The sequence below is a fragment of the Triturus cristatus genome, chromosome 11, assembly GCF_964204655.1.
Source record: "Triturus cristatus chromosome 11, aTriCri1.1, whole genome shotgun sequence".
In the NCBI taxonomy this organism is placed as follows: domain Eukaryota; kingdom Metazoa; phylum Chordata; class Amphibia; order Caudata; family Salamandridae; genus Triturus; species Triturus cristatus.
The window spans coordinates 202,293,122-202,319,260 of record NC_140594.1 but is presented as its reverse complement, the minus strand read 5'-3'; the positions used below and the strand labels follow the sequence as shown (position 1 = coordinate 202,319,260).

The 26,139-nt window shown below is 42.8% G+C and overlaps 1 protein-coding gene across 1 annotated transcript in view; it reads left to right on the top strand.

Moving 5' to 3' along the window:
- The window catches only part of SART3 (spliceosome associated factor 3, U4/U6 recycling protein), a 484,862-nt gene that overhangs the window by 201,888 nt on the left and 256,835 nt on the right, over positions 1-26,139 (top strand). Inside the window, exons 7-8 of the mRNA XM_085635725.1 lie at positions 702-857; positions 1,139-1,277. Coding sequence (XP_085491851.1) covers positions 702-857; positions 1,139-1,277 — 295 coding nt within the window. The remainder of the gene's footprint in view (positions 1-701; positions 858-1,138; positions 1,278-26,139) is intronic.

Here is a 26,139-nt window from a genome sequence, read left to right as displayed (position 1 = left end):
CATTAGATTACAGATAAGTTCACCTCTACCGCTGAGCCCAAGGCATGAGTGACAGTCTGAAGCCAATGGCTGAAGAGGCTAACACGAGTGACAGTCTGAAGAGGCTGACATGAGTGACAGTCTCAAGCCAGTGGCTGAAGAGGCTCGTTGAAGAAAGGCAATGGTTGATAGATACAGACCCAAAGCCCACTCTAGCTTTACAGTTAGCAGTAGGTCTGTTTGACAACTGCACTGTCAAAACCTATATTTAAAAATGAACTAAAATAATTGTGCTAGAAAATAATGGTTACGTCAGAGGATGAGGTGTGGCGCCGCGGCCAGGGCGACTGACTCCGCAATCTGGGGATCACGGTTCGATCCCCGGCGGCAGATTAGCCCAGCACCATGTGACTCTGGGCAATAGCTTGCTTAATCTTCCCGACGGCCCCGAGCGCCTAGAGACCCTTACGGGTGATTGTTCGCGCTTTACAAATGTGGATATTATTATTATTATCTTTTAATAGTTTTCAGCAGACTGCAAAGAGGTCTATCTTTTAATAGTTTTCAGCAGACTGCAAAGAGGTCTATCTTTTCATAGTTTTCAGCAGACTGCAAAGAGATCTATTAATAGTTTTCAGCAGACTGCAAAGAGGTCTATCTTTTAATAGTTTTCAGCAGACTGCAAAAAGTAATTACATTTCTGCCTTATTTTTGGTTTTTAGATGGTCGCAGAAACACCAAAGATGGCGGAATACCAAGCATATATTGACTTTGTGTTAAAGGAAGGCGACCCAGATCGCATTCAGCTAACATTTGAGCGTGCTCTTGCTGAAAACTGCCTTGTACCAGACCTTTGGGCCCGTTACACTCACTATCTGGTAAGGAAGATGTGCCTTTGTTTTAAAGTTTTAAGTTGTTCAGTATGTACATTTTAAGTTCTGTTTTCACTGACCTCATGTATATAGTTGTGTACGTAACAAACGAGATGGTCTGAGCACGAAAGGGAGTTATTTTGATTTATGATATAATTATAAAATAACTTTTTATAATTGTAAAAATGGCTGCTTTTTGAAAATAGTTTATGAATGTGAAAAAAATGAAATGATACCTAAAGTGCGTTTTTGGAATAATAACGAAACACATTCTTTCATCTGCTCAGGACAGGCAGCTGAAAGTGAAAGATCTTGTCCTGGCTGCTCATGACCGGGCTGCCAGGAACTGCCCTTGGACGGTTGGACTTTGGAAGCGGTATCTTCTAGCGATGGAGAGGCATGGTGTGGACCATCAGAGAGTGTGTGGTACGAAATGCCCGTTAGCAGCTTTAATACTTATTGCTAGTTGTTTGGAAGTATATCTGTGTAGATTCTGTTAATAACAGTACATTATGAGGTGGTATTGTTGGAAAAACCTACCTAAATGTTCTGATCCACGATGACTTACTGGGATTCCTCTTTAAACTCCTCTTAAATTGCAGTTTATGTAAATCCACAAAAGAGATTTATTCATTTGATTCGTATGTTTTAATTTATGCTTGTACTCTCAACTTTAAATACTTTGAGTCAGATGAATAAAATTCAAATAGCCATTCGTAAGACCTGCATTTTTTTGAGAATTGCAAAGAATTACAAATTGACGTGCAAAAGTCTTCCTAATTGCAGCGACACTCATTGCAGGGATTAGGGACCTCCTTTTAGCAAATCACTGTGATTTGCAATGAACTGTCATTCCTTTCTGATGAACTGCCCGACCATTCCTGCTAATCACAAACAGATCTATGCTGAAGGCCTTAGGTCAGCATTTGCTTATTCACACGAGTTGCAAAAAAAGAAACACAATGCGTTCATTTATAAGCACAATCAAGCATAGGTGAGCAGTTGTGTAGCAGTAGAACAACAGACTATGGCATTTGTTAATCTTATGTCTCCTACAAATAGTTTAAAATGGAAAAACACTTCAACAATAACTGGAGTGAAATACTGCAGCACCCATTCCAAACGCACAGAGGAGAAACCGATTGCTGCTAGATATGTTATCTGTTACCATCAATCTATACCGGTCTTTCCAGATTTGTTGCTGTCACTATATATTTCACTGTGCCATAAATGCAGATTTGTCCTTTGGGCTCGCCTGTTTATTTTGTCAAATATTGCCTTATTGTGCACAAACACAGTCAGTTTGCAAACAAATGGAACATGCTAACATTTTAATTTGACTAAGTAGCACAATCTTTATTTTCAAAGCCATTAAGCTAGCCATATTGGTATTGTGCCTGGTACCCAACTGGCCTGAGTTGGTGTTATTTTTGTACCCCAGATGCCTTCATCTGCTGTTTGCATAGTGAATACTTCACCTTTTCTGTGCCGTGCAAACTGTGCATATCCTTTCTTTGCAAATGATTTGTTTCTAGTCCTTTGTACATTCCAAGATTATGTTTTTGCACTTGATTAAGAAATCGCAAAATCTACATCTGACTGTTAATTCCATTGTCAAAACTCTTTTTTGTCGATGGTTTTTCGTGCTACACATTTCAGTTCGTAGTTTGTTTTGTTAGTTTCTTTTTTTTTTTACTGTTGCTGTGCTGTTGCTGTGTAACAGATTGTTATGTTTGTCCATCTTTCTATTAAGTAGTTTTCCACAAAATATCAAATGCACAAAATGAAAGTGAGCACATGGGAGGGTGTAGTGGATGTTCTTTGAGTCCCACTGATACATAAAAAAAAGAGGAGTTTCTGTCTGTGAGAGATAGTAGGCTCTTCTGTGCAATAGTCATTTTATGTGGCTGCAGCTCTGTGTCTACTTTGTGATTTGCTGATTTGAATTTGAATGCTTGTATAAAATTTGCCTCAATGTCTATTGCCATCTTTATTAAACACTTTTCTTTTCTCTTACTCTGTGCCACTTCATACCAACCTGTATAGTTAAAAACCGATATAAATGCTCACCTGTTCTGTAAATCAGGGTTCTATGTAGGGATGTATCTGGGGCAAACCATAATTAAGTGGCACACAATCGTCTGTAAGTGATGCCCATGGACTGAGATGCAGATTGAATGTACATTCTTACATTTTGGAGCGATATACCAACACCAGATCAGTGCTCCAATGTATTCTACACCTGCATGGGTAAGTAGGCATAGGATGCATTCTGGCCAGAGATCAGCTAAGGAACATTCATTCTTAATGACGCGTCAGTGTTAAAGTGAGGGCCAATTATTATTAATTCGTTAAACTATGCCAATTCAGCTGAAAATGTCTAACATAGTATAGTCATCTGACTAAGTGCCGTATCCAACCACAATACAGTGTTCCTCTATCACATTGATAACCAGTTGACCAAATGTATTGCCAGTTAAATGCCTAACCATTCCCCCCAATTTCTTATGCAATAATATTGCCACTCCTAGCTTCTGTAACTTCTTTGCCCATCTACAAAAGTTTAGCCTGTTAACCTCATCTCATCTGCAGTGTCTTCTGTAAAAGCTGAATATAGGCATTACAAAATAATAAATATTCCTTAATTCTGAATCTGTTACCAGCAGAGACGATTCCATTCCCATTCCACAAGTGGATGTATAATTTATCTAAGGTCATGTTCACTTAGGGTGTAAAAAAACATTGCCAGGATAGATGGCTCTCATATCTGATATGCAAGCAGGCTGGCTAAGTGACCTAAGTGCTCATTACTGAAATATGAAATGATCTATAGGTCGAGGTTGGATCTTTGCGAACTCAGCCACCGATATTTCCAGGGTTGGGAAATTGGGTCCCATTAGTAACAGTAATACCTTTTAATATAAGTGCTAAGAAACTGCAAATATATGGTACTAATCACTATATAAAACAAGTGGATCATTATGTCCAGCGCTTTCTGACACTATTTTTAACTCAACGTATACCCAAATCCCTATTAGATAGCCCCACATAGTCTGTAGTTGATTTTAATTCACATTTTTCTTCAAACTTCTAATTCACTGGAACACACTCAGTTTTCCAGTCCTTCATTGGCGATTTAAAAGATCTCTGGCTAAGCGTCATCTTGTGGGGCCTGCTAGGTGTTACAGCGCCAGCTCAACGAGTAGCGAGCTCAATGATGAAGTAGGCCACCTTCGGGAGGGTGAGGGCACTTGCTCCTAAAAGCACACTCTCCCAGTGACGACACCCAGACCCCTGTCGTGAGTCTGTTGAGTCAGTGCGGAACAGTATGCACCTATCTACACTGTACTATATCGGAGAAGAGTGTATACTAGACCCAAATTCTCCTCCTCGTCCCCTGTAAATATGATACCAATCTTTCAGCTTTTGTTCTGGGTTTCATTAAGGTCAGCTGAGGCTGCTGGAACTGATCGCCTCCTGTATTCTGCTGGTCAAGTAAGCTAGGTGGTATATGAGGGCTGTGGAGTGGGATCTGAAGTCTCAGTGAGCCTAACATCAAGGGGACCTCTCCTACGAGGTCTGGATTTTGTCAGAGACTTCAAAAGATATGCAGTGGTGGTTACTGGAATGCTATTGAGTCAGCAGCAGACCCCTCCCCTCACCTCACCCAGGGATGACAGTGGTAACAGATGCGTTCCTTCTAGGTTGTGGGTACCATCTGGGAGAGGTGAAGATCTAAGGCTGGAAGAGGCCCGGCTTCATATCAACCTCCTGAAGTTGCGGTCCATCCGCTAGGCGTTTAAAGCCTTCCTTCCATCCATCAAAGGGAGGCTGGTAAATGTGCTTACGGACTACAACACCGCCATATGGTACAGCAACAGGGTGGAGTGGGGCCCTGGGCCCTGTACCGGGGTCACTATGCCTCTGCAAATGTCTGGACCACCACACAGTCTTCCTGGTGGTGAACCCTTGCAGGACTGCTGAATGACAGGGCTTCCAAAGTCGCATGTCAAGGCCTAGCAGCTCTGGCAATCCCATTTAGACTGCTTGCCATGGGGGGGGGGGAGGGGGCTTCTTAGTACAAACTTAGTCTCTTTTGTGCCCTAGCTGCTGACAGTCCTAGCACACCCCAGCCTTTGACGATTCAGAATTATTTTCCTGCTAACCCCTCCTTTTGGGCATAGATTGGTCTCTAGACTTCCCTTCTTAGAATTTTGAGGCCCTTTAGAGAACTACTTCTTGTTTTTGCCTTCATCTTTCCCCTTTTTGTGGGCATGCCCCCTTTCTTTTGATCACCCTTGTGGGACTTGTCGAAAGGTCCTCACTGGGTCATTGGTGCTGGTTGAACTTGCTTCACTTTCAGCACTTGGAGGTACTTCTGTGACTGTGTGCTGAGATAGGATATCACATTCCTATGCACTCTTTGGAGTAACCTCCTCTTCCAGGAACTTTTGGGCTTTTCAACCCCTTCCCTGGCCCTAAGTGGATTGGTTTTAAGTTGGTCCCCTGTCCTTGCACAAGGTCCTCAGCCCACTGATTTTAAGGGAGTACAGATTATCTAGATTAAACGCCATGGTTCCCTTACTATTATGAAGGTGCAAACACTGGTTTCAACATTAATTTGGGGATCAATCAAAGTGAATTAGGAATGACCCAAAAAAAAAAAAAAAAAATGCCTAATGTCAGTTTGGAGGATTTTTAATTTCTAAGCTTACTAGCTGAGTGGTACTGCTAAATACACGTTCTGGATCCCACTGCTAAAACACCAATGTAGGAAACTGGATTATGCTGTGGTGAAGAGTGAGACCTCACTATGTGATAAAATTCTAATCCGGTCCTTTTAGTTGTTTTTTTTTATAAAACCTTGAGCTCAGTACTGGGTAGCTGTGGCACAGAGCAGCCAGGCATAATCAAAGGAACAAATGTTAACCCCTTCCCCGCTCATGACGGAACCACTCCGTCATGAGCCACGGTTGCGCTGTGCTCATGACGGAGTGGTTCCGTCATGCTACGGCCGTTGGCGGCCGCTCTGCCCACGCGGCGCTAATTCCCCGTCTGTGCGGGCGATTAGCGCAGTGGGCGGAGACGTGACGGAACCACTCCGTCATGAGCACAGCTCAACCGTGGCTCGTGACGGAGCGGTTCCGTCACGAGGACAGCGCCACCGCGCTGCCCCCAAACCCCCCCACAGCGCCGCGGCAGAATTCCTGCCGCGGCGAAGGGGTTAACCACTTAGAAGTACCAAAACAGTAAATAAGTATGGAGACACAACCCAATAAAAATCTGACACCAGTTTATAAAAACAGAGGATATTTGTATCTTAAAGTAGACACCAAAATCACAAAAACGAATTAAGGGAAACTGTAAATATTCAAACATAAGAAAAATTAATTTCTTTAGATGCAATAAATTGATGCAAGGGGTTGGTAGCCGACGAGTTAACCTAAGGTAGATTTGAAATTTAGTCCACTCACAAGTTGTGTGTGTTTTCTACAGTGGTTGAAAGCTCACAGTGTTTGTTTAAATACCCCTCACACACCAACAGGCCCCTTGGTGTCATACTTCATCATGGGGGTCTTCCCGCCCCACTGCGGGATGGGGCGTGCTACGACATACGGCTGCGTGGGAGCACTGGTTATTTTATGTTATGTTTTGTGTTTTTACACATGGGTCATGTTAAGCACAAAAGGATGGACCATGCCCTTGTTTTTAATATGAAGCACCCTGCCTGTTATGCTACCAAGGCCTTCCCTAGAGCTGGCTTACTAATATCAAAAAGGAACCTGACAAACAAGTTTATTTTTCCCTATCGAGTTGTCAGTTTTAAATCTGTCTAACTAGGCTGCACTGGCATGTTTTAACCTGGTCACTGCAGTGGTGGATCAAATAAGTGCTGCTGCGCACTAGTGACATTTAACTTACTAGCCCTGGGGACCTCTTGTACTATATAGTATGGACTTGTATTTAAGATAAATGAGCCAATCCGATATTAGCCCCGTGTATGTGGGGGTCAGAGCTCATGCACTGGGGCCTGCATAGCAGAGCCCAGTGCACTGCAGAGTCAAAACCAGGCGCATTAGTCCAAAAACCTAGGGAGTGATCTTAAAAAAGAGGTCCTTTCCTAGACTGCAGTCAAGCGTTTGCTGGGCATGTCTGCTGAATAGAACGCACGCGATCCAAATTCACTCTTCAGCCATAACTCTGGTGATTCTACCCTGTGGGCAGTGAGGTACATGTAGCGGGCCATCTACCGCAGTGGGTCAAAACGAGGCCTGAGTTGGTGGGAGACTTTTTGATGGATGGCTGCCACAGATCATTCCTGGACTTGCTTGTGTATGCTTTACAGCAAGGCCAGGTTCTAACACATGGGTAGCTTACAGTAATTGCAAAACAAAGTTGAAGGATTGGGGGAGGGTAACTCACTACACACAGGGTGCCCATTTTAAGGTCTAGCCTAGGCAGGGTGTATGCGCTGTCTTCGAGACATGTGATATTCAGTCTATGGGCTTTAAACATGCCCAGCTCCTTCTATTGGTTGTCTAGTCTGGTGGGAGGGAGTTGGGCAGGCCAGATAAGGGGAGGAGGAGGGGGGACTCCCTGTTTCGGAACTGTGCAATTCTGTACATTATAAATTCTAGCCGACACCGCGGGGCTGTATGTACTGAAATGAGGGTTAAGTGAGGTGGGGGAGGGTGGGGCGGGTCTCACCTGTGCTGCTTTTGATGAGAGCTCCCACAAGTTCTGTTTGCTGAAGGCTTTACGAGAAGGGTGTAATTGGTCATGGGTAATGGGATGGCTAATGCACTCAGTGCCTGTGTTTGCTGAAAAAAGGGCTGGGTCCAGAAGGCCTTCTTGTGTGTTTTTTTTATTTTTGAGACCAGGGGTCCTTAAATATAATAAAAACGTGCTTCATTATTGCCTGGGTGCTACCATGCTCCTCCCAAGCGGGATTTCTATTATGACAAATCGGAGCAATGATGGTGATAATCAGACGGCCTTTCTCATGAAATGTGACATTAGGGGCTGTCTGCTTTGCAGCACTGTTCTGCTTCCAGGTCATAAGCGGGCCCATCCCTATATTGTGACAGTGCTCGTGCAGGGATTTGAGCCATCTTCTTTCTTTAAAAAGAACTTACCTTCTAATCTACCTCAGATCTCAATATAAAACATGTATAATGGAACAGCAGAAGTGGTTTTGGAATAAATGTGTAATAAAAATAATTTTTTATGAAAGTTATTTTTAACAATGTTCAGGAATGTCTGTTTGAGTAGAGGTTTTTGAATTCTTTATTGCGACTTCCATAAAAAAAGAAAAAAGACAGTAAAGATTGGGCTCGGAGTACCGGGCACGAAGAAGTTCCCAGCACTGCAAAGACAAAAAAAGAACTAGGAAACATTTTTATGTTATTTACATTTTTTAATAGGGTCTTTCAGTTGTACGTAATGTCTCTTTGGTTATATATAAGGTAACAAAAAAGCTTATAACACATTTTTATTATAACTTTACAACATGCTGTACAGCTGCCACACTGCGCTACAACGTATCTTAAAAATATTGGCAAAGCCAATAGCTCTGGCTATACACTTATACGGTCCCAAAGTCAAGGCCTTTTGGCTTTGCCAATGCTTGTTGTAGAATGTGTTCTTAATAACAGTTTAAATGCCTACCTTTGTTTAAACCGTTCTTAGATCTGTTAAATGCTTTCTGGAGTAGCTCTGGGGAAGTGGGCACACAACATAACAAAAACATTCCTGTATACGGCTGGAGTAACCTTCCATGGGAATTGCTGAGTTTTGTAGAAGTGCTTGCTTCAAATATATCCAATATTATATATTGTGCAGAGGGCATATAACTTCTCAGAAGACAAGGAAAGGTTACCCTGGGTGAGACATACCTTCTATCAGTTGTAAGACTATGGAAGCTGGGTTCTGGATCAACCTGGGACTGCCTGCAGGAAGGTTAGTGGCAGCTTTGTGGAATTGGTGCTCCTGTTGGCTAAGTGCCAAATAGCAATGATGTGTAATTCTTTTTATGTTTGAAAAGCTTTATTGAAAAAAAGTATTAACAAGTAAGATATCAGCATAAACAGGAAATATGTTCACACATGGTATAAATCGATGACAATGCTAATATCAATGTTAAGGAGACAAAAAGCCTTTTATGGGGATTTTAAAGATAAGTGAAAAGAGAGGGAGAAAGATAGGAGGGAGGAGGGGAGGGAAAATAAGATTATATAATGTAAACTCTAAAGATAATTATGGCCTACAATCAAATGACATAAATGAACAATACAAAATGAACAGTATAAAAACTGATTTAACATGAGAAACCTGTAAAAGGTAACAAGAAGGAGAGAGTCAAGGTTCTTCAAGGAGGTTTAAAGTTTTCCGAGTTAGTATGCGTAGATTTCTTCTAAGCCAATCGATCAAGGTAGGTAGTGAGGGGTAACCAGAAAAGAACAATATTACGTATTGGTTTGGAGGAGGAGGCAAAGGCAACATCAAGTCCTGTGAAAATGGCATAAAGAGTTCCACCAGCCCTTTATAGAAATGTTTGTGAGAGATTTCCAATTAGATGAGATGTGCTGGAATGCAAGAGCAAGCATGAGATCAAAAAGACCACGTGAATGTGCAGGTAATTCTAAAGAAACAGAAAGACTACCCAGAAAGAGAAGAGTAATGGAGAAAGGGGTAGAAAATGTAAAAATGCAAGAGAGGTACAGCCAAACTTTTTCCCAGGAAGAAGAAACAACAGGACAGAAAAAGAGCAGATGAAGAAGATCAGCATTAGAAGTGCCACAAGTACAGCATTTAAAATCAAAAGAGGGTAAGAAACGAGACAAGGAGAGAGGAGAAAAATAAAGTCTATGATACAGATAAAAATAAAGATTGAGTAAGAGAAGCAGAACGAGAAATATTTAAGGATCTGGCCCAAAGCTTATCCCAAAGAGCAACAGGCCAAGTACAACCAAAATCCGCTTCCCAGGAGAGCTCCACTTTAGTTTTGGCGCGGTCCGGATTAGGAGAGGTGAAAAATTTATAAATAAGAGATGCTTTAGGGAAGATAGCGAGAATATTAAGAAGAGGAGATGGAGGTGCAGATGATGACAAAAAGGAAGAGAATAATAACGGTCAAGAATTATTACCATAAGAGTAGAAAATTTCAACAAAAAAGATCGGGGACAGTGAAATAAGAGTTGAAATTGGGGAAAGGAGCAAGGAAATGATCCATTAAAGAGTTGGTTAACCCAAATGACGCCTTTTACTCTCCAGGATTTCCAAAAGATGGGTCTGTTATTGAAAAGGATAAGTGAATTTTACCAAATGGGGTTGTTTAAAAAAGAATCACGTGTAATGGTAGTAGGATGAACCATGGGTCTTAAAAGAGAAAGAGTATATTTGAATATAGGAAAAGAGGAATAAGGAGTTTTGGCAGAGAAGTGTACCACTTCATCAAAGGAGAAGGGCAACAGTAACGTTTGTTCAATGAGGAGCCAAAGAGGAGTAAAAGGGGAAGAGCTTGATGAGAGCAATCTCGAGGCTTGACGTAAAGAAAAAGACTTATGCTAGAGACGGAAATCTGGAAAATTAACACCACCATTAGGTTTGGGTTTACGAAGAATAGTAAGAGATTCTAGATTTTTTATTCTTCCAGAGAAATTTCGAGAGAAGAGAATCGATACGCTTAAAGTAGAATACAGGAACATGAACAGGTAGCATGGAAAATATATAAATTAGAATAGGGGATATCATCATCTCGAGTCCAAACGACCCCACCAGGAAAGAAAAAGAGGATTCCAGGTCGAGAACATTTGTTCAATTCTGGATAAAACTGCGGACATATTTAATTTAATTGAAGAAGAAATAGAGTTAGAGAACCAAATACCCAGATACTTATTTTTTTAACTATTCCAAGCAAAACCAGTAGAGGAAAAAAGATGAGGAAGACAGGTTGTGGTGAGTGGAAGGATTTCAGTCTTGTCTGAATTTATCTTATATCCTGAAACCAAGGAAAAAGAATTAAATTCAGATAATAAAGGGGGAACAGATCTTTCTGGATCGGAAATAAACAAGAGAATATCATCTGCATATGCAGAAAGTTTCAATTGATTGTTACCATAAGGAAAACCGGAAATAGAGGTATTGCTACGAATAGAAGATAGAAATGGTTCATGAGCTAGGACAAAAAGAAGTGGAGATAAAGGACAGCCCTGACGAACGCCCCGTCGAAGAGGAAAGGACGAAGAAAGTTGACCGTTTACAAGCACCGAGGCCTTGGGAGCAGAATATAACAGAGAGATAAGGGAAATAAATTTGGGACCAAAGCCATGCCAACGTAATGAAGCAAACAAAAAAGACCAATCAACCCTGTCAAAAGCCTTCTCTGCATCAACAGAGATAGCAGCTAAAGTAATTGAAAGGGATGGGGCTTTGTTTAAAACATTAAGAAACAGGCGAGAGTTATCAGATGTAAGTCTGCCTTTAACAAAGCCACATTGCTCCTTACCAATAAGATGGGGCAGAAAGGGATCTAAGCGCAACGAGTTTAGCAAATAATTTATAGTCTACGTTAACTAAAGAGATCGGACAATAGTTTTTACATAATTGGGGGTCCCGACCATCTTTTGGGATAAGACAAATGGTAGCGTCCTGAAAAGTACCTTCCCCCTTGCCATATGAATAAAATGACTGAAAAAGGATCAGAAGTTTAGGTAACAAAAGATCAGAAAAGTGTAAATAAAATTAAACGGGGAAACCATCAGGACCGGGCGTTTTACCTTTAGTAAGGGATGTCAATGCTATGGAAAGTTCATGTAGTGAAAGGTCAAGTTCAAGGTCCGAAAAATGGAGGTGAGAATTAGGAGGTTTAGGAAGTTTCTCAAAATAATTCTGAATAAGAAAAAAAGTAGGAGGAGATTCTGGGGTATAGAGTTGTTGATAATATGATTGAAATTGGTCAAGTATTTCCTTATCTTTATGCAGGAGAATATTATCAGTAGAGTAAATAGAATCTATAAGAGTGCGTTTTTTACGAGATTTGAGATAATTAGCTAAGAGTTTACCTGATTTATTGCAGCCTCCATAATAACGAGCACTGCTACGAAGAAGAATAAAAGACGCATTGTCCGTAGTAAATTTATTAAATTCTACTTTTGCTCGTAAACGGTCTGGTGACATACATTTATCTGAAGAGGTATAAAACTTATGCTCCAAAGATTTTATATGCGCTAGGGAGGCTTTCCGTTTTTGAAGATATTGCTTCTTTTTCCCAGAAACGAAATCAATGATGAAGCCTCTTGCAGTAGCCTTAAAAGAATCCCAAAGGATATGAGGAGGGGTACTAGGGTCGCAATTAAGTAGAAAGAATTCCCTGGTAAAGGAACGAAAAGAGGAAGAGAAATTGGGATTGATAAGAAGTGCGCTATTGAAGCGCCAACGGGATGGTTTGGGATGTGGTGGGAGTAAGTCAAGAACTGTTACGATAGGGGCATGGTCCGAAATAACTATGTGTTAGATAGAAGAAGACAGTAAGTTTTGAGATAGACGTTGAGAAAGAAAAATATAGTCGAGACGAGAAAAAGATGAGTGAGGAGGAGAAAAAAAAAGAATAGTCCAAAGAATCAATAAGGTGTGATTGCAAGAGAGTGTCAAGAAATTGTTTGTGAGATTTGTGAGGCACGAAGCGAACTGTAGATTAACGATCAAGGAATGGATCAACAATCTGGTTACAGTCTCCTCCTAAAATAAATAATTCATCTTTATGTTGAATACTTTTTTTCGTGATGAGAAGCCAAAAAGAACAATCCGGTTGCGTAGGGCCATAGACATTAAAAACAGTTAAAGGAATGGAATTAATTAGCAATTTAATCAGTATCCATCGACCCTTAGTGTCCTTTTCCTGTGACAAAACAGCACATTTTAGCTTTTTGTGACATAAAATGGCAACTCCATTCTTTTTGTTGTTGGAAGGTGAAAATAAGACTGAACTTACCCAACTCCTCTTTAATTTAAGGGATTCAGTTTCATTAAGATGGGTTTCTTGCAAAAGAACTATATCAGGGTTATAGGAATCTAAATGGGAAAGAACTCTCTGCCGTTTAATGGGATTAATAAAACCTTTTACATTCCAAGAAACAACTTTGAATTTACAGATATCCTATAAACAGTAGAAACAGAAAGCACAAAAATGCACATATGTATTATGAAGCCAAAAAGAGAGAGAAAGAGAAGGAGGATAGAAAAATAGGAGAGAAAGACCAACCAAGGAAAGAGGAGTTTGACCAATAAGTAAAGAGAAAAGGAAAGGAAAAGAGGGGGAGGAAAAGAGGACAGAAATACAAAAAGAGACAGTACATATCCAAAAAGGATGACTAAAAATAACATACCTGAGAGGGACATAAAGGAGGGTAATGAGACAATGGCGACACTCGACAAGACGAGCCTCCCAAGAGTTGGGAGTCCAACCGCACCAGGACGAGGACGCAGAAAGGAAACCGTATGGGCAGAAGATAAAAAAGTCGACCAATCTGTATAAATCAATACAAAAAATAATTACCAACAGAAAAATACATAAGGATACATAAACTAAGTAATCAACAAACAACTAAAGAAAAATACAAGATCTGAGAGGACTAATAAGTCAGGGAGAACAAACAAAAAAGGAGAAGTATACAATGAAAGAAACCATAATAAATCTGTTTAAGAGAACAACGAATGCAAGAGCCACAATATAACAGCTATATCACAAAATAAAAATGAATGCAAAATAGTCCCAAATAGAAGACCTGCAACGAAGAATAAAATGAAGCAATCAGCCATTAGGGGAAGTGGAAGTATCCATGCCACTGTTAGTTTGAATATGAATAAAGTTTGTAAGTTCTGCTGGATCTAGGAAAGTCCATGTTTGGTTCTGGTGAGTAACTTTGAAAATGAATGGATGGAATAAACCATATCTAGCACCAATAGAACGTAAAGGAGCACGGAGATTTAGGAATTCTTTTCTTCTAGAAGCGGTAGCATTGGAAACATCTTGAGACAGAAATACTCGCTGACCCAACCAAGAGACTTGACGCTTGGATCGAGCTGCGGAGAGAACTGAAAGAAGATCCGTGAACCTCAGGAAGAGAATGATGACACCTCGTGGCTTAGTTGAGGCAGATGAGCGGGGACCAAGCCGGTGCACCCTTTGGATGTTGAGAGCAGTGGTAGATGGCATATCTAGAAGTTTCGGGAGGAAAGAAGAAAAGAACGACACAGGGTCATCACCTTCCAGGGACTCCGGCAATCCGTAAATGCGTAGGTTATTCCTCCTATTCCTGTTTTCTAAGTCCTCAGTGTGCTGCTGAAGAGTAAGCACCGACTTTTCCAAAGAAGTAACTTGAGAAGTAACTTGCTGGTCTGAAACTTGCTGCTCCACAGACGTCACTCTGTTATCCATTGATGACCATTTCTTCTCAAGGAACTGCATTTTGTTATTGGTCTCCTCTACAAACGGGCGTAAAGCGCGAATCTCCTCTAGAAGTAGTTCCATGGAGATGGGAGATGGTGCCTTGTCAGGAGATGGAGGGTCATGCTTCAGGCGTTTTAGTTGACGCTGTTGGTGGAGAAGGTTTGCCTGGAGGGGGCTGCGTAGAGGAAGATCGATTAGGAGCAACTCCCGCCATTTGACGTGTATTAGGAGGAGAGCCTGAAGTAGAGGATTGAGAAAATGTTGACGCAGGAACACTTTTTGTTGGTATAAAAACGAACTTCGGATGACGCAATTTGCCCATAGAGATTAAAATCCGCAGTTTGTAGAGTAACCAAAGGGTTGTTATGATGAACAAGAACAATGAGACCAAAATTAATTCTTCCCAAAGCGGTGACAATTAGAGCAAATAAAGACGTGACAGAAGCGAAGCAGCAGGCAGTCAAAACACAGAGGGCCCCGAAAATAACAGGAACTGTTAACTTTTCAACATAAAGGACTTCAGGGAATCACACAGCAACTGTGGTGGCAGTTATGATGAGGAAGCAACTGAAGCGTCATCAATGCAATAGGCAGGAAGCAAGAACAGTGAGGCATTTATCTCCTCAATAGTGTGGCAGTTCATAAAAAAAAAAAAAAACATTGCAGGAAGTGTAAAGAATAGGAGAGCCAGCGTGTGTATGAAATATCCATGAGGCAATAAAACCCACACATAGAGCTGACTCGCGGGCATACAAAATGGCGGCCGCTATGAGGAGAAAACATCAAGCGCTGAAAAGTCCTGAAATGCAGCGCGTTGGAAGTTGCAGAAAAGCTCACCTGAGGGAGTCAACCTTCCGACGCATGATGCGAGCGTCCGTGGATGAGGAACTGCATGAAGAGTGCTGCAGATGCTTCGACGCGCGTCTCGGTGCGGCGGAGAAAACTCTCTAGGCTGCCATCTTGTGCGGCGCCTTAGCCACGCCCCCCAATGATGTGTAATTCTAAAGGAGGGATTAATTCTACCAGTTGGCGAGCTTAACTGGTGAAGTGGGAAGCAATAAACGGCTCAATACTTTACATGAAAGCTAAACTGGTGTGTTAGGAATCCGGTCATGGCCTGGGCTTAGGATGGAATTCTGCTGGGACCAAATAGGACAAAAATGTGAGGGAGTGAATAAAATGTAACTTTTATTTTTAGTTAATGCTCACAATAGTGTCAGCCGCGGTAACTGAGGCATAGTGTGATGAAGTGATTTGCCCAATAATCATTTAGTGTGGTCAAGTGGAGAAGGTCAGTGTCTTGAAGTGACATTTTGTGAAATCCAGTAAATGCTTTAAAGCAGTAGTCAGAAGCTGCTTTCTCAGAAACTGAAAATCGAAAAAAAAGCAATGGTACAACTAGAAACAATGATCTATTCTGAACGTTGGTATACATGGGCACCTGCAATCCCTTATAAAAGCCCCTCGATTTTCCTTACAGTCAATTGGGGACGTCTCTAGTCACCTGTAATAATGAAATTATGTAGCTGCTCAAGTGTAATCCGTTATCACAGTTGAGTTCTGTTGTTACTGTGCCTGCTGCTAGACTCGGTAACCATGGTGAAAGGCAGGTCACTGGAGAATAATTAAGCTGCAGTTTAAACAAGGAAACCGGTACTGGCTGTTCTTTCTTTTGAAAGTTTAAAAAAAAAAATTATGTAATTCGCAGAAAACAGCAATTTTTGGCAACGTGCTTATTTTTTTCCATGCTATAGGTCATTGCTGGAAAGATCGAATATCTCTCTACATGCTTCTACACAATCTGAGCCGTGGGCATTTTTTAACCTCACTTACATTTTGCAAAACATGCACCTTTTTGCAATGTTTAATTTTGCATGGCAGATTCTGCTTGTATTCTTTTTTGCACTGAACTTGAATTAGCAATATACCACGGATTAAAGCTGTTTGTGGGAAGGGTGATGGTATGACCATGTATATAAGCAATCAAATACCCTCTTCCATACATTAAAAGGATATTTCACATCTCCTCAGAATAAAATGACCTGATAAAGGAGCTCTGCCTTCGGCATCGTTCCTCTATATGGTCTTGGAACCCCTCAGTGACTTGAAGTATCCCTACAATGTATGTCAGGATATCCCATATATAATCAGAATTCTGGAATAATGAAAATGCTGAGCTCTACATGATCGGAAATCTGACCTAAATAGATCCCATTCATAACCAGAGCCTCTGCATTTGGAGAGCCTCTGAATGTTCAACGATTCAACAGCGATAGAGCACTGCTATGTTCGAAGTCCAAACGGTGGCCTAATGCAAGCCTTGTTAGAATCCATACCCTGGCCTAAACAGAGACGCTATTTTCACCATTCTGGCATAAAGGGAATGCTGCTATAATTTTTCACTTCTCCTCACTGTAGGAATCTGCCTCTTTATATAGTGGACCAAAATGAGGTACACTGTGTAAAGAGTCCTGGTAACCCTTATTGGTTTACAGAGGAAAAAATGATAACCCTAAATGCTCTCTTTTGTGGTAGTGTGGACGAGAAGTTTAGGCTTATCAGAGAGTAGTGCTAAGAAATTAGTTGTACTCACAGAGGCAATAAATGAGACACACACTCACAAATAAATCCGAGATAGTTTTAGAAAAATAAATCCTATTTTCATATACATTTTGAAACCAAGAACTTCGTTATCAAATTAGTACTTTTTTAGATATACATTTTTACAGGTAAGTAAATAGTTCAATTCAATGTGTCTTTACTTTGCGAAGGTTTCCTAGGGGAGAAAAGGCATATGTTATATGCAGTTATTTACGTTCGGCTTCTAGGGGTCTCCTTCTGTACTTAGGCTTATAGTGGGTAAAGGTCCAAAGTACCACCAGTAGTTACTCGTTACCTGCTCTGTGGTGTCTAGGTGTTGAGGTGCTGGTCGGGTTTGTAGCTACGAGTGCTACGCCGGTGGAAAGAAGGAGGGCCACCTAGAAACAAGCTGCAGAGGGGGACAAGTCCTGAAGCTCCCAACAGGGCCTTGCGGTTGTTGGTCTTGCCGGCTGAGGGTGCAAAATTCAGGAGTGCTGGACCACTCTGGAACTGGGTCTCTGCGGTGCTGACGTGCAACGACTGCTGCTCTGTCTCGGTGACGTGGAAGTCCAGACTGCACTCTCTGGCTTTGTTTTTGCTGCTCCAATTGGTCCTAGTGTCCTCTCACTTGGCTGTGGGAGACAGATCTGACCTTTAGGAGCACAGGTACCTCTTCCTGCGGGGCAGCTGCGTCTGGTTGGTCTGGAAGCTGTGACTTGGTGAACCGGACTTTGCGTCTTCGGTGCCTGCGGGCTGCAGGGGAGTAGCTCCTCTACTCCAAGGGAGATTGTTGGCAATTTGCGAAGATATGGCAGTCTCCCGGGGTTCTTGGAAGCTGTTCAGCTGCAGGACGAGTCACTGATCATAGAAACAGTGGTGAGGAATTGGTTGAATTTGAGGAAGGTTGGCGCTCAAGCGTGTGCGACGTTGGTGTCACAGAGATCAAGTGTTTCCGGTGCTACTAGGTCAGGGGGAACAAACCCAAGGAAATAACCCCTGCAGATGAGTGGGTCAAGGCCCACTTCAACAAAATAGAAATGAAGTCCTGTGCACACGTATGAAAATAACGTTCTGGGTGTGCCCATCAAAATCAAATAGATATCTGAAACCTCCTGTTATGAAATCACAGAGGTCGACATCAGGCGTATAAAGAGCAAAATTTCTTTATGTATGTGAGTTCAGACTAATACAACATGAGTACAAATCAGCCGACACGTGTTTCATCACAACGTGTAACAATTGTGCCTCATCGGGGCTGGGAAGGACAAAAGAACAAAAGAGAAAAGAAAATGAAATAAATAAAACCAAGATAAAGCATATTGGGCCACTGTTTGAACAAGGTGTAAAGAAAATGGAAGACAGGACAACTTGTGGAGACCAATGTAATGTGAAGAATGCATATACTTAGTGACTTCCTTAAAAGACAGCAACTGAGAGAGGTGTATAAACAGGATGCTGTCAAAAAACTATAGCAGCGTGAAGAGCGCAAAGAAAAACACCACAAGAAAAGATTGTGGGTGTGAATCAAAGAAGAAAACCACGATCATCGGAAAAGATGAATAATAATCGCAGAGTGCGTACAAAAAGGTATGTACGAAGAGTAAAACGTAGATTCACAAGTAGTGATATGAACAGTATAAACTAGACAGTAGATCAGACAGATAATGTTCACCCGAGACTGTAGGTAGAAAGAGGGATGAAAGATGAATGGCATCATAACGTTCAAATTAGAAAGGAAAGGAAAGTAAACGTAAAGCGTAGTGTACAAGAACTGTATAATAGGTGACTTTGAGCATACAGAAAATTTGTTAAAGAAATGAAAAATAGCATAATCATAAGCACACTTCTATTCGTCATATGAGGTGAAAGATGGCGCTAGGTTCGCATGAATTTGTAAATTTAGCAACATGAGAGAGTATGAGCCATTCAAACAATGCACAGTCTGGTAGTCCAGGTCTCAGGCAACACGCGTATTAATGCAAGTCAAAAAATAAAAGCTCTCAATTGTCGAACTTTTTTGAATATTGGTTTCTTTATCCATTCTAGTGGTTCGCCTTGCATCATACAGCATTGACCTATTGTATCATGTGATACTGCAAGTGGCATGTTTTATTTACTTGTGTTTTCCTAGATGCTGAGGCTTCTATGCATGTTTCTCTTAGAGTTGTCTATATACTGGACCCCATTTATCTTTTATTCATTTCTCATTTTTCCTCAGTCACCTATCACAATTCTTCCTTCCTATTCCATTTTGGTTACTGCTTACTGCTATTCCTGTGAATTTTCGCCATTTCAACTTTCCCTTGCTAACCTGTTTGTCACTTCCAAGACTTCATACCCATTTGATCTTACGCCCTCCTTCTTTACCTTAGCAATTAGTCAGCCCGTACCCTTAATTTCTGCTACGTACTCTGCTCTCATTCACTTTCTCCACACTTAATTTAATGCTTTATTGTTTTGTTCGTGCACGGCTTCATTATTACTATAGCAATTCCTAGGTATCCTCACTTCCGGTTTCTAGCACCGGAACAACCGCCACACACTCTAGTCTTCTTTCACTTTCCCTTGCTCGTTTACTTAACTTCCGGATTTACTTTACCCGTTGACCTGCACCTTGGAGTACACGCTGATCCCGTATCCGAGATCTCTACCGCACCGGTAAGCAAGCGCGCCACTCGCCTCAATTTTGTTTTTTTTTGCGCCCAGTTACTGTTTATCCTCATCAATTACACCCCCCCTTTTTTTGCAGACCCTGATTAAAGCCGCACGTATTTGTCCGGCTTCTGGCTTACCGCCATGTTTATTTTCTCGCGGGGTGTTACACACCCCCTCACACCGCGATCTGGCCTCCCGTGCCTATTTGCCATATCCTCAAACAGGTAGCCCCTACTTTATCTATTTCCCCTTTTCCTTTCTCTTGTTATGACTCTATCCGTGTTTTCACCAACTTTACTGTTTATTCACAGCTTTTTTGCTCTCCTGATTACTGCTATTGTACTATGTCATTTGTCTCTTATTACGGTACATTAGAGCACCCATTCATTTTATGTGTGCTTTTTCACTGTTCTGCCACTGTGCAGACCATTCTGTTTATTATTTTATTTTTTGACTTGCATTAATACGCGTGTTGCCTGAGACCTGGACTACCAGACTGTGCATTGTTTGAATGGCTCATATTCTCTCATGTTGCTAAATTTACAAATTCATGCGAACCTGGCGCCATCTGTCACCTCATGTGACGAATAGAAGTGTGCTTATGATTATGCTATTTTTCATTTCTTTAACAAATTTTCTGTATGCTCAATGTCACCTATTATACAGTTCTTGTACACTACGCTTTACGTTTACCTTCCTTCCTAATTTGAACGTTATGATGCCATTTATCTTTCATCCCTCTTTCTACCTTGAGTCTCGGGTGAACATTATCTGTCTGATCTACTGTCTAGTTTATACTGTCCATATCACTACTTGTGAATCTACGTTTTACTCTTCGTACACACCTTTTGTACGCACGATTATTATTCATCTTTTCCGATGATCGTGGTTTTCTTCTTTGATTCACACCCACAATCTTTTCTTGTGGTGTTATTCTTTGCGCTCTTCACGCTGCTATAGTTTTCTGACAGCATCTGTTTATACTCCTCTCTCAGTTGCTGTCTTTTAAGGAAGTCACTAAGTATATGCATTCTTCACATTACATTGGTCTCCACAAGTTGTCCTGTCTTCCATTTTCTTTACACTTTGTTCAAACAGTGGCCCAATATGCTTTATCTTGGTTTTATTTATTTCATTTTCTTTTCTCTTTTGTTCTTTTGTCCTTCCCAGCCCTGATGAGTCACAATTGTTACACGTTGTGACGAAACACGTGTCGGCTGATTTGTACTCAAGTTGTATTAGACTGAGCTCACATACATAAAGAAATTTTGCTCTTTATACGCCTGATGTCGACCTTTGTGATTTCATAACAGGAGATTTCAGATATCTATTTGATTTTGATGGGCACACCCAGAACGTTATTTTCATACGTGTGCACAGGACTTCATTCGAGTCACTGATCATGATTGAGAAAGACTGGTACAGGCAGGGTTTGACGCCAAAAGTCCACTGAAGCCTCAGTTCTCGCTTTTCTCTCTGCTCTTCTTTGTCCCCTTCTTCTTGATCCGTCGATTCTAAGTTCCTGGTGTCAGTGGTGCCACTTAAATAGTCAATTTAGGGGTGCTATGGGGAGTGATAGGTAGTAGCCAATGGGCTTTAGGGTGCCACATCCTCTATATGATCACTTTCTGTGGGAAGTGGGCATAACCCAGACATAGAGAGCCTAATTCTGCCAAAATTAAGATGGTGGCGTTCTAAAAGTCGTGTTCACATCAGGTAGCCTACCTTATGGGTGGAACTAGCTTGAGAGGGGAGTATGCCTCCTGGCTAGCTCATTTTCCCACTGGGTGCCAATTGGCCCTGGTCATTGGGTGGCATTTCCCCATCTGGGAAAGTTTCAGGTTGCAATAACAAAGACGGCATAGACCTTTGAAGACTAATGCCTTTATATGCTAATCATTTAGCCATCCTGCTTGAAGTATGTGACAAAACTTCTGGCTGGAGCAAGCATTTCTTCTGCCCCCAAAGAGCGTGGGCTCTCACCTGCAGGGGGTCAGAACCTGCCTGTGGTGGCAGGCTGGGCTGCACCAGTGAGCCAGTACAGTAATAGTCAGTAGGTTTTCAAGGGGCACATCTAAGGTGCCTTCTGGGTGTATGAATTAATAAATCCACCAATGGAATCAGTGTGGGCTTATTAATATGAGATGTTTGATAACAAACATCTCTAGTTTCAGTGAAGCCATCATGTAGCTGGGGATTTCGTAAACAGCAGTGTCCAGCATATGTTCTCAAAATGGCTTCCCTGTTCACTTGTAATATCTAAGAATTGACTTATTTATTTATTTACAAATATATAAATAAAATAAATAAATGTTGTGTCTTCACTTTTCTCTGCACCATTACCCGCAGCCTTCAATGACAGTTGGCATGTTGGTGTTGTTCAAAACATGCTGCAGCCCTTAGAGACCCTCTTTAACCTCCTTGCCCAAGGTACCAGGGGTATCATTTACTAAGGACTTACACAGGGTGCTAAAGCTAATGCCAATTGGGGGAACAATTGTACAATTTTAGGGAAAGAGATCTGTCACCGGGGAACTGGATATCAGGAACCCAGTGCACGTCTGTCAAAATTGCATCAGATACCAGGCAAAAAGTGGGGATCACCATGTCAAAAAGAGGCACTTTCCTGTATGAGTAGCCTCTAGATGCGTCAAATTTAGGAACCATCTTTTCCCATGGGCAAGTACAAATGGTAGACATTTCCACACCCTTGCACCTGGATGGACACCTCAGGCATATACTGTGAGTAACTGCATAATGGTTGTTATTCTGTTAAGCCAGTGTGGCTTATCACAGTATATGCCATGTCTAACTACGGGTTCACATTCTCTTGGTGTCTTCCCTGCCACATCTGGGTGGACTACTCCTGTGTATTAATGGCTTTGTAGCACTCCACGCCGATGGGATCGAAGACTACGTCACAGAGGCACGGCTCCGCTCGCGACTCCGCTGACGTCACTGGATCCATAAGAAGACCTCGTCGGCGTGATGACGTCAGTTCCCTTTTTTCCGCGCCGTCAACGTTGCTTCCATTTAATGACGCCATTATTGGAAGTATGGCGTAAACCTTTCTCTGCTCCTGCGGTCTCTAAAGTTGTTGCAAGAAGATATAGGGCGGCTCCAGGGGACCCAGACTTTTTGATTTCCCATCCTTCTCCGGAGAGTCTGGTGGTTCAGGCTGCCTGTTCTAAAAGATCTTCAGGTGCCTTTCCCCAAGTCCCTAGTGACAGGGATGCTAAAAAAACTAGACCAGTAAGCCAAGAAAATCTTCTCTTCTGCCAGTATGGCTTTAAAATCGACAAATGCCACCTGTCTTTGGGCCGATATATCCATGCTCTAATGGATTCAGCGAAACAACTGGCCCCTAAATTGTCAGAGGAGGATAGACTGAACTTTAATGAGGTGCTTTCAGACACTCACGTGGCTGCACGTCAGGTAATCCAAAGCGGCCTGGATACTGCGACTCTGTCGCCAGAATCATGGGTTCTTCGGTTGCCACAAAGGGGAGTGCGTGGCTGAAGTCCTCGGAGTTTTCCCCTGATGTGCAGGCAACTCTTCTGGACTTGCCTTTTGATGGCTCTGGGCTTTGTGGGGAAAAGGCTGATGCTGCACTGGAAAGGTTTAAGGAAAGCAAAGCCACGGCCAAATCTCTGGGTCTGCAGACTCAGTCTAGGGTTTCGTTTAGGAGCTACAGGGGCTTTGGAAGATCGTCCTTTCGTACTTACAGGCAGCCCCAGCAGCAACAACAGCAACAGAACACCCTGTATAAGAGCTACAGGGGCAGAATCAGAGGTCGTGCTCGAAGTCGGCGGCTTTCCTCCTCCTCTTCCTCCGTCCCTCCCACCACTGCAAAGCAGCCCTAGATCCACCATTCTGGATCATGCTGGTCCTGTGGGGGCCGGCTTACCCATTTTCTACAAGATTGGGAATCGGTTACTACAGATCTTTGGGTTCTAGATCTTGTAGAAAATGGGTACGCCCTTTCCTTTCGGGAATTCCTTCCAAATTACCCTCCTTGCCAAGGTGCTTGCTCGGAGGACCATCTTCTTCTCCTCCAGGAGGAAGTCCTAACGTTGCTAAAAAAAAAAAGGTGCGATAGAGGTGGTTCCGGAGCAGGTAAGGGGTCAGGGATGCTACTCCCGGTATTTCCTGATTCCAAAGAAGGATGGCAGGCTGCGTCCAATCCTGGACCTCAGAATCGTGAATCTTTTTCTAAAGCAAGAAAAGTTCAAAATGCTCACCCTTGCGCAGGTTCTTCAAGCGCTGCAACAGGAGGACTGGATGGTGTCGATCGACTTGCAGGATGCGTATTTCCACATCCCCATCCTAAAGTCGCAAAGGAAGTATCTCCGGTTTACGGTAGGGTTGCAACATTATCAGTTTGCGGTCCTTCCGTTTGGTCTTACTACTGCACCTCGAGTCTTCACAAAGGTGATGGCAGTGGTGGCAGCCCATCTCAGAAGGTCGGGGATTCCTGTTTTCCCCTATCTGGACGACTGGCTGATCAAAGTGGAGTCGCCAGAGAAGGTGCTTCATCATCTGCAAGTTACAACCCAGCTATTGTACAAATTGGGTTTCTCGATAAATGTGCCCAAATCTCACCTGGTGCCCTCTCAGCGCAACCTGTTCATAGGGGCGGTACTGGACACTACTGTGTGTCGAGCATTCCCACCTCCACAAAGGATTCTCGACATACAGGAAATGATTCCCTTGTTTTTCAATGGAGCGGTCGTTTCAGTCCTGAAGGTCCTTAGTCTGCTCGGTCTGTTTGCTTCCTGCATTCTGTTGGTCAACCATGCATGCTGGCACATGAGGGCGCTCCAGTGTTGCCTCCGCAGGCAGTGGTATCAGCACAAGGGAGATCTCAGGGAGTCTGTGAGGATCTCCAGAGAAGCTGCAGTGGATCTGTCTTGGTGGAACGTGGAGGGCAATCTGTCTCAAGGAAAGCCTTTCCATCTTCCTCCATCGGTGGCTGCGGTGATAACTGATGCATCCACTTTAGGGTGGGGTGCTCATCTGGGGGATCTGGAGATCAAGGGTCTTTGGTCTCCAGAGGAAAGGTTGCTTCACATCAACCTTCTGGAATTACGGGCGATACGTTTGGCGCTCAAGGCCTTCCTCCCTTCCCTTCGCGGTCAGTCGGTTCAAGTCCTGACCGACAACACTACCGCGATGTGGTATGTCAACAAGCAGGGAGGTGTGGGGTTGCGTTATCTCTGCAGAGAGGCTCTGCGTCTCTGGTCCTGGGCTCAGGATCATCAGATTTATCTCATGGCAAACCATCTGGCCGAAGTTCAGAACGTGCGTGCAGACAGTCTCAGTCGGCAGTTCTCTGCCGACCACGAGTGGAGGTTCCATCCGGAGGTGGTTCGTCACGTCTTTCGGACATGGGGAACTCCTCGGGTGGACCTGTTTGCCACTCACGAGAACGCTCACTGCCCGTCATTCTGCAGTCTCCAGTATCCGATGCAGGGAGCTTTGGGGGACGCATTTTAGTTAAGATGGGACTCACATCTCCTTTACACGTTTCCTCCCATACCCTTGATTCCTCGGGTTCTGAGGAAGATTCGTCAAGACCGTGCCCAAGTCATGTTGATCGCCCCGGATTGGCCAAGAAGGGTGTGGTTCTCCACCTCTCCTCGTGCCCTCCGCTACGTCTCCCTCTCAGGGCAGACCTCGTCTCGCAGTCGGAGGGGCATGTTATACACCCCCACCTCCAGAGCTTACACCTTCATGCCTGGAGATTGAGCGGGGCAACCTGAATTCTTTTTCTCTCCCGCCAGATGTGGTAGATGTAATTTTGTCTGCTAGACATCATTCCACCAAATCTATCTACTCCTATAGGTGGTCCAAATTTGTTCTTTGGTGCGGAGAGAAGTCTATTGAACCTTTGAGGGCTCGTTTATCCAACATCCGTCAGTTTGCTCTTTCTCTTGCTCAGCAGGGCTTTGCTGTAGCTACTGTTAAGGGATATTTGTCGGCTTTGTCAGCATTTCTTTGCTTGCCGGATCAGCTTTCCCTTTTTAAGTCTCCTATTGTATTACGATTCCTTAAGGGCCTTACAAACAAGTTAACACCTACTTCTTTTATTGTTCCTCAATGGGACTTAAATCTAGTCTTAACTTACTTGATGGGTTCTCCCTTCGAGCCCTTGCACAAGTGTCCCTTGAGGCTGTTGTCTTCCAAGACAATCTTTCTCATTGCTATTACCTCGGCAAGCAGGGTAAGTGAGCTTCAAGCTTTAAGTTCAAAACCCCCGTTCTTGAGCATTCATGCTGAAAGAATGGTACTTAGGACCAGGGCTGCTTTTCTGCCTAAGGTGGTAACTCCTTTCCATCTGGGGCAGTCCATTACCCTTCCTACCTTCTATCCTCCCCCTCACCCTTCCAAGGAGGAGGAGCGGCTTCACCGCTTGGACCCTAAGAGGGCGGTGAGCTTCTACCTTGATAGGACTAAGGATTTTTGAGTGGACGACCAGCTCTTCGTGGGCTTTGTTGGCTGCAGGAAAGGCAGAGCGGTGCACAAGCGCACCCTTTCCAGATTGATTATCTTGTGCATCAAGATTTGTTACTCTTTGGCCGGTAAGGAACCTCCAGAGGGTAT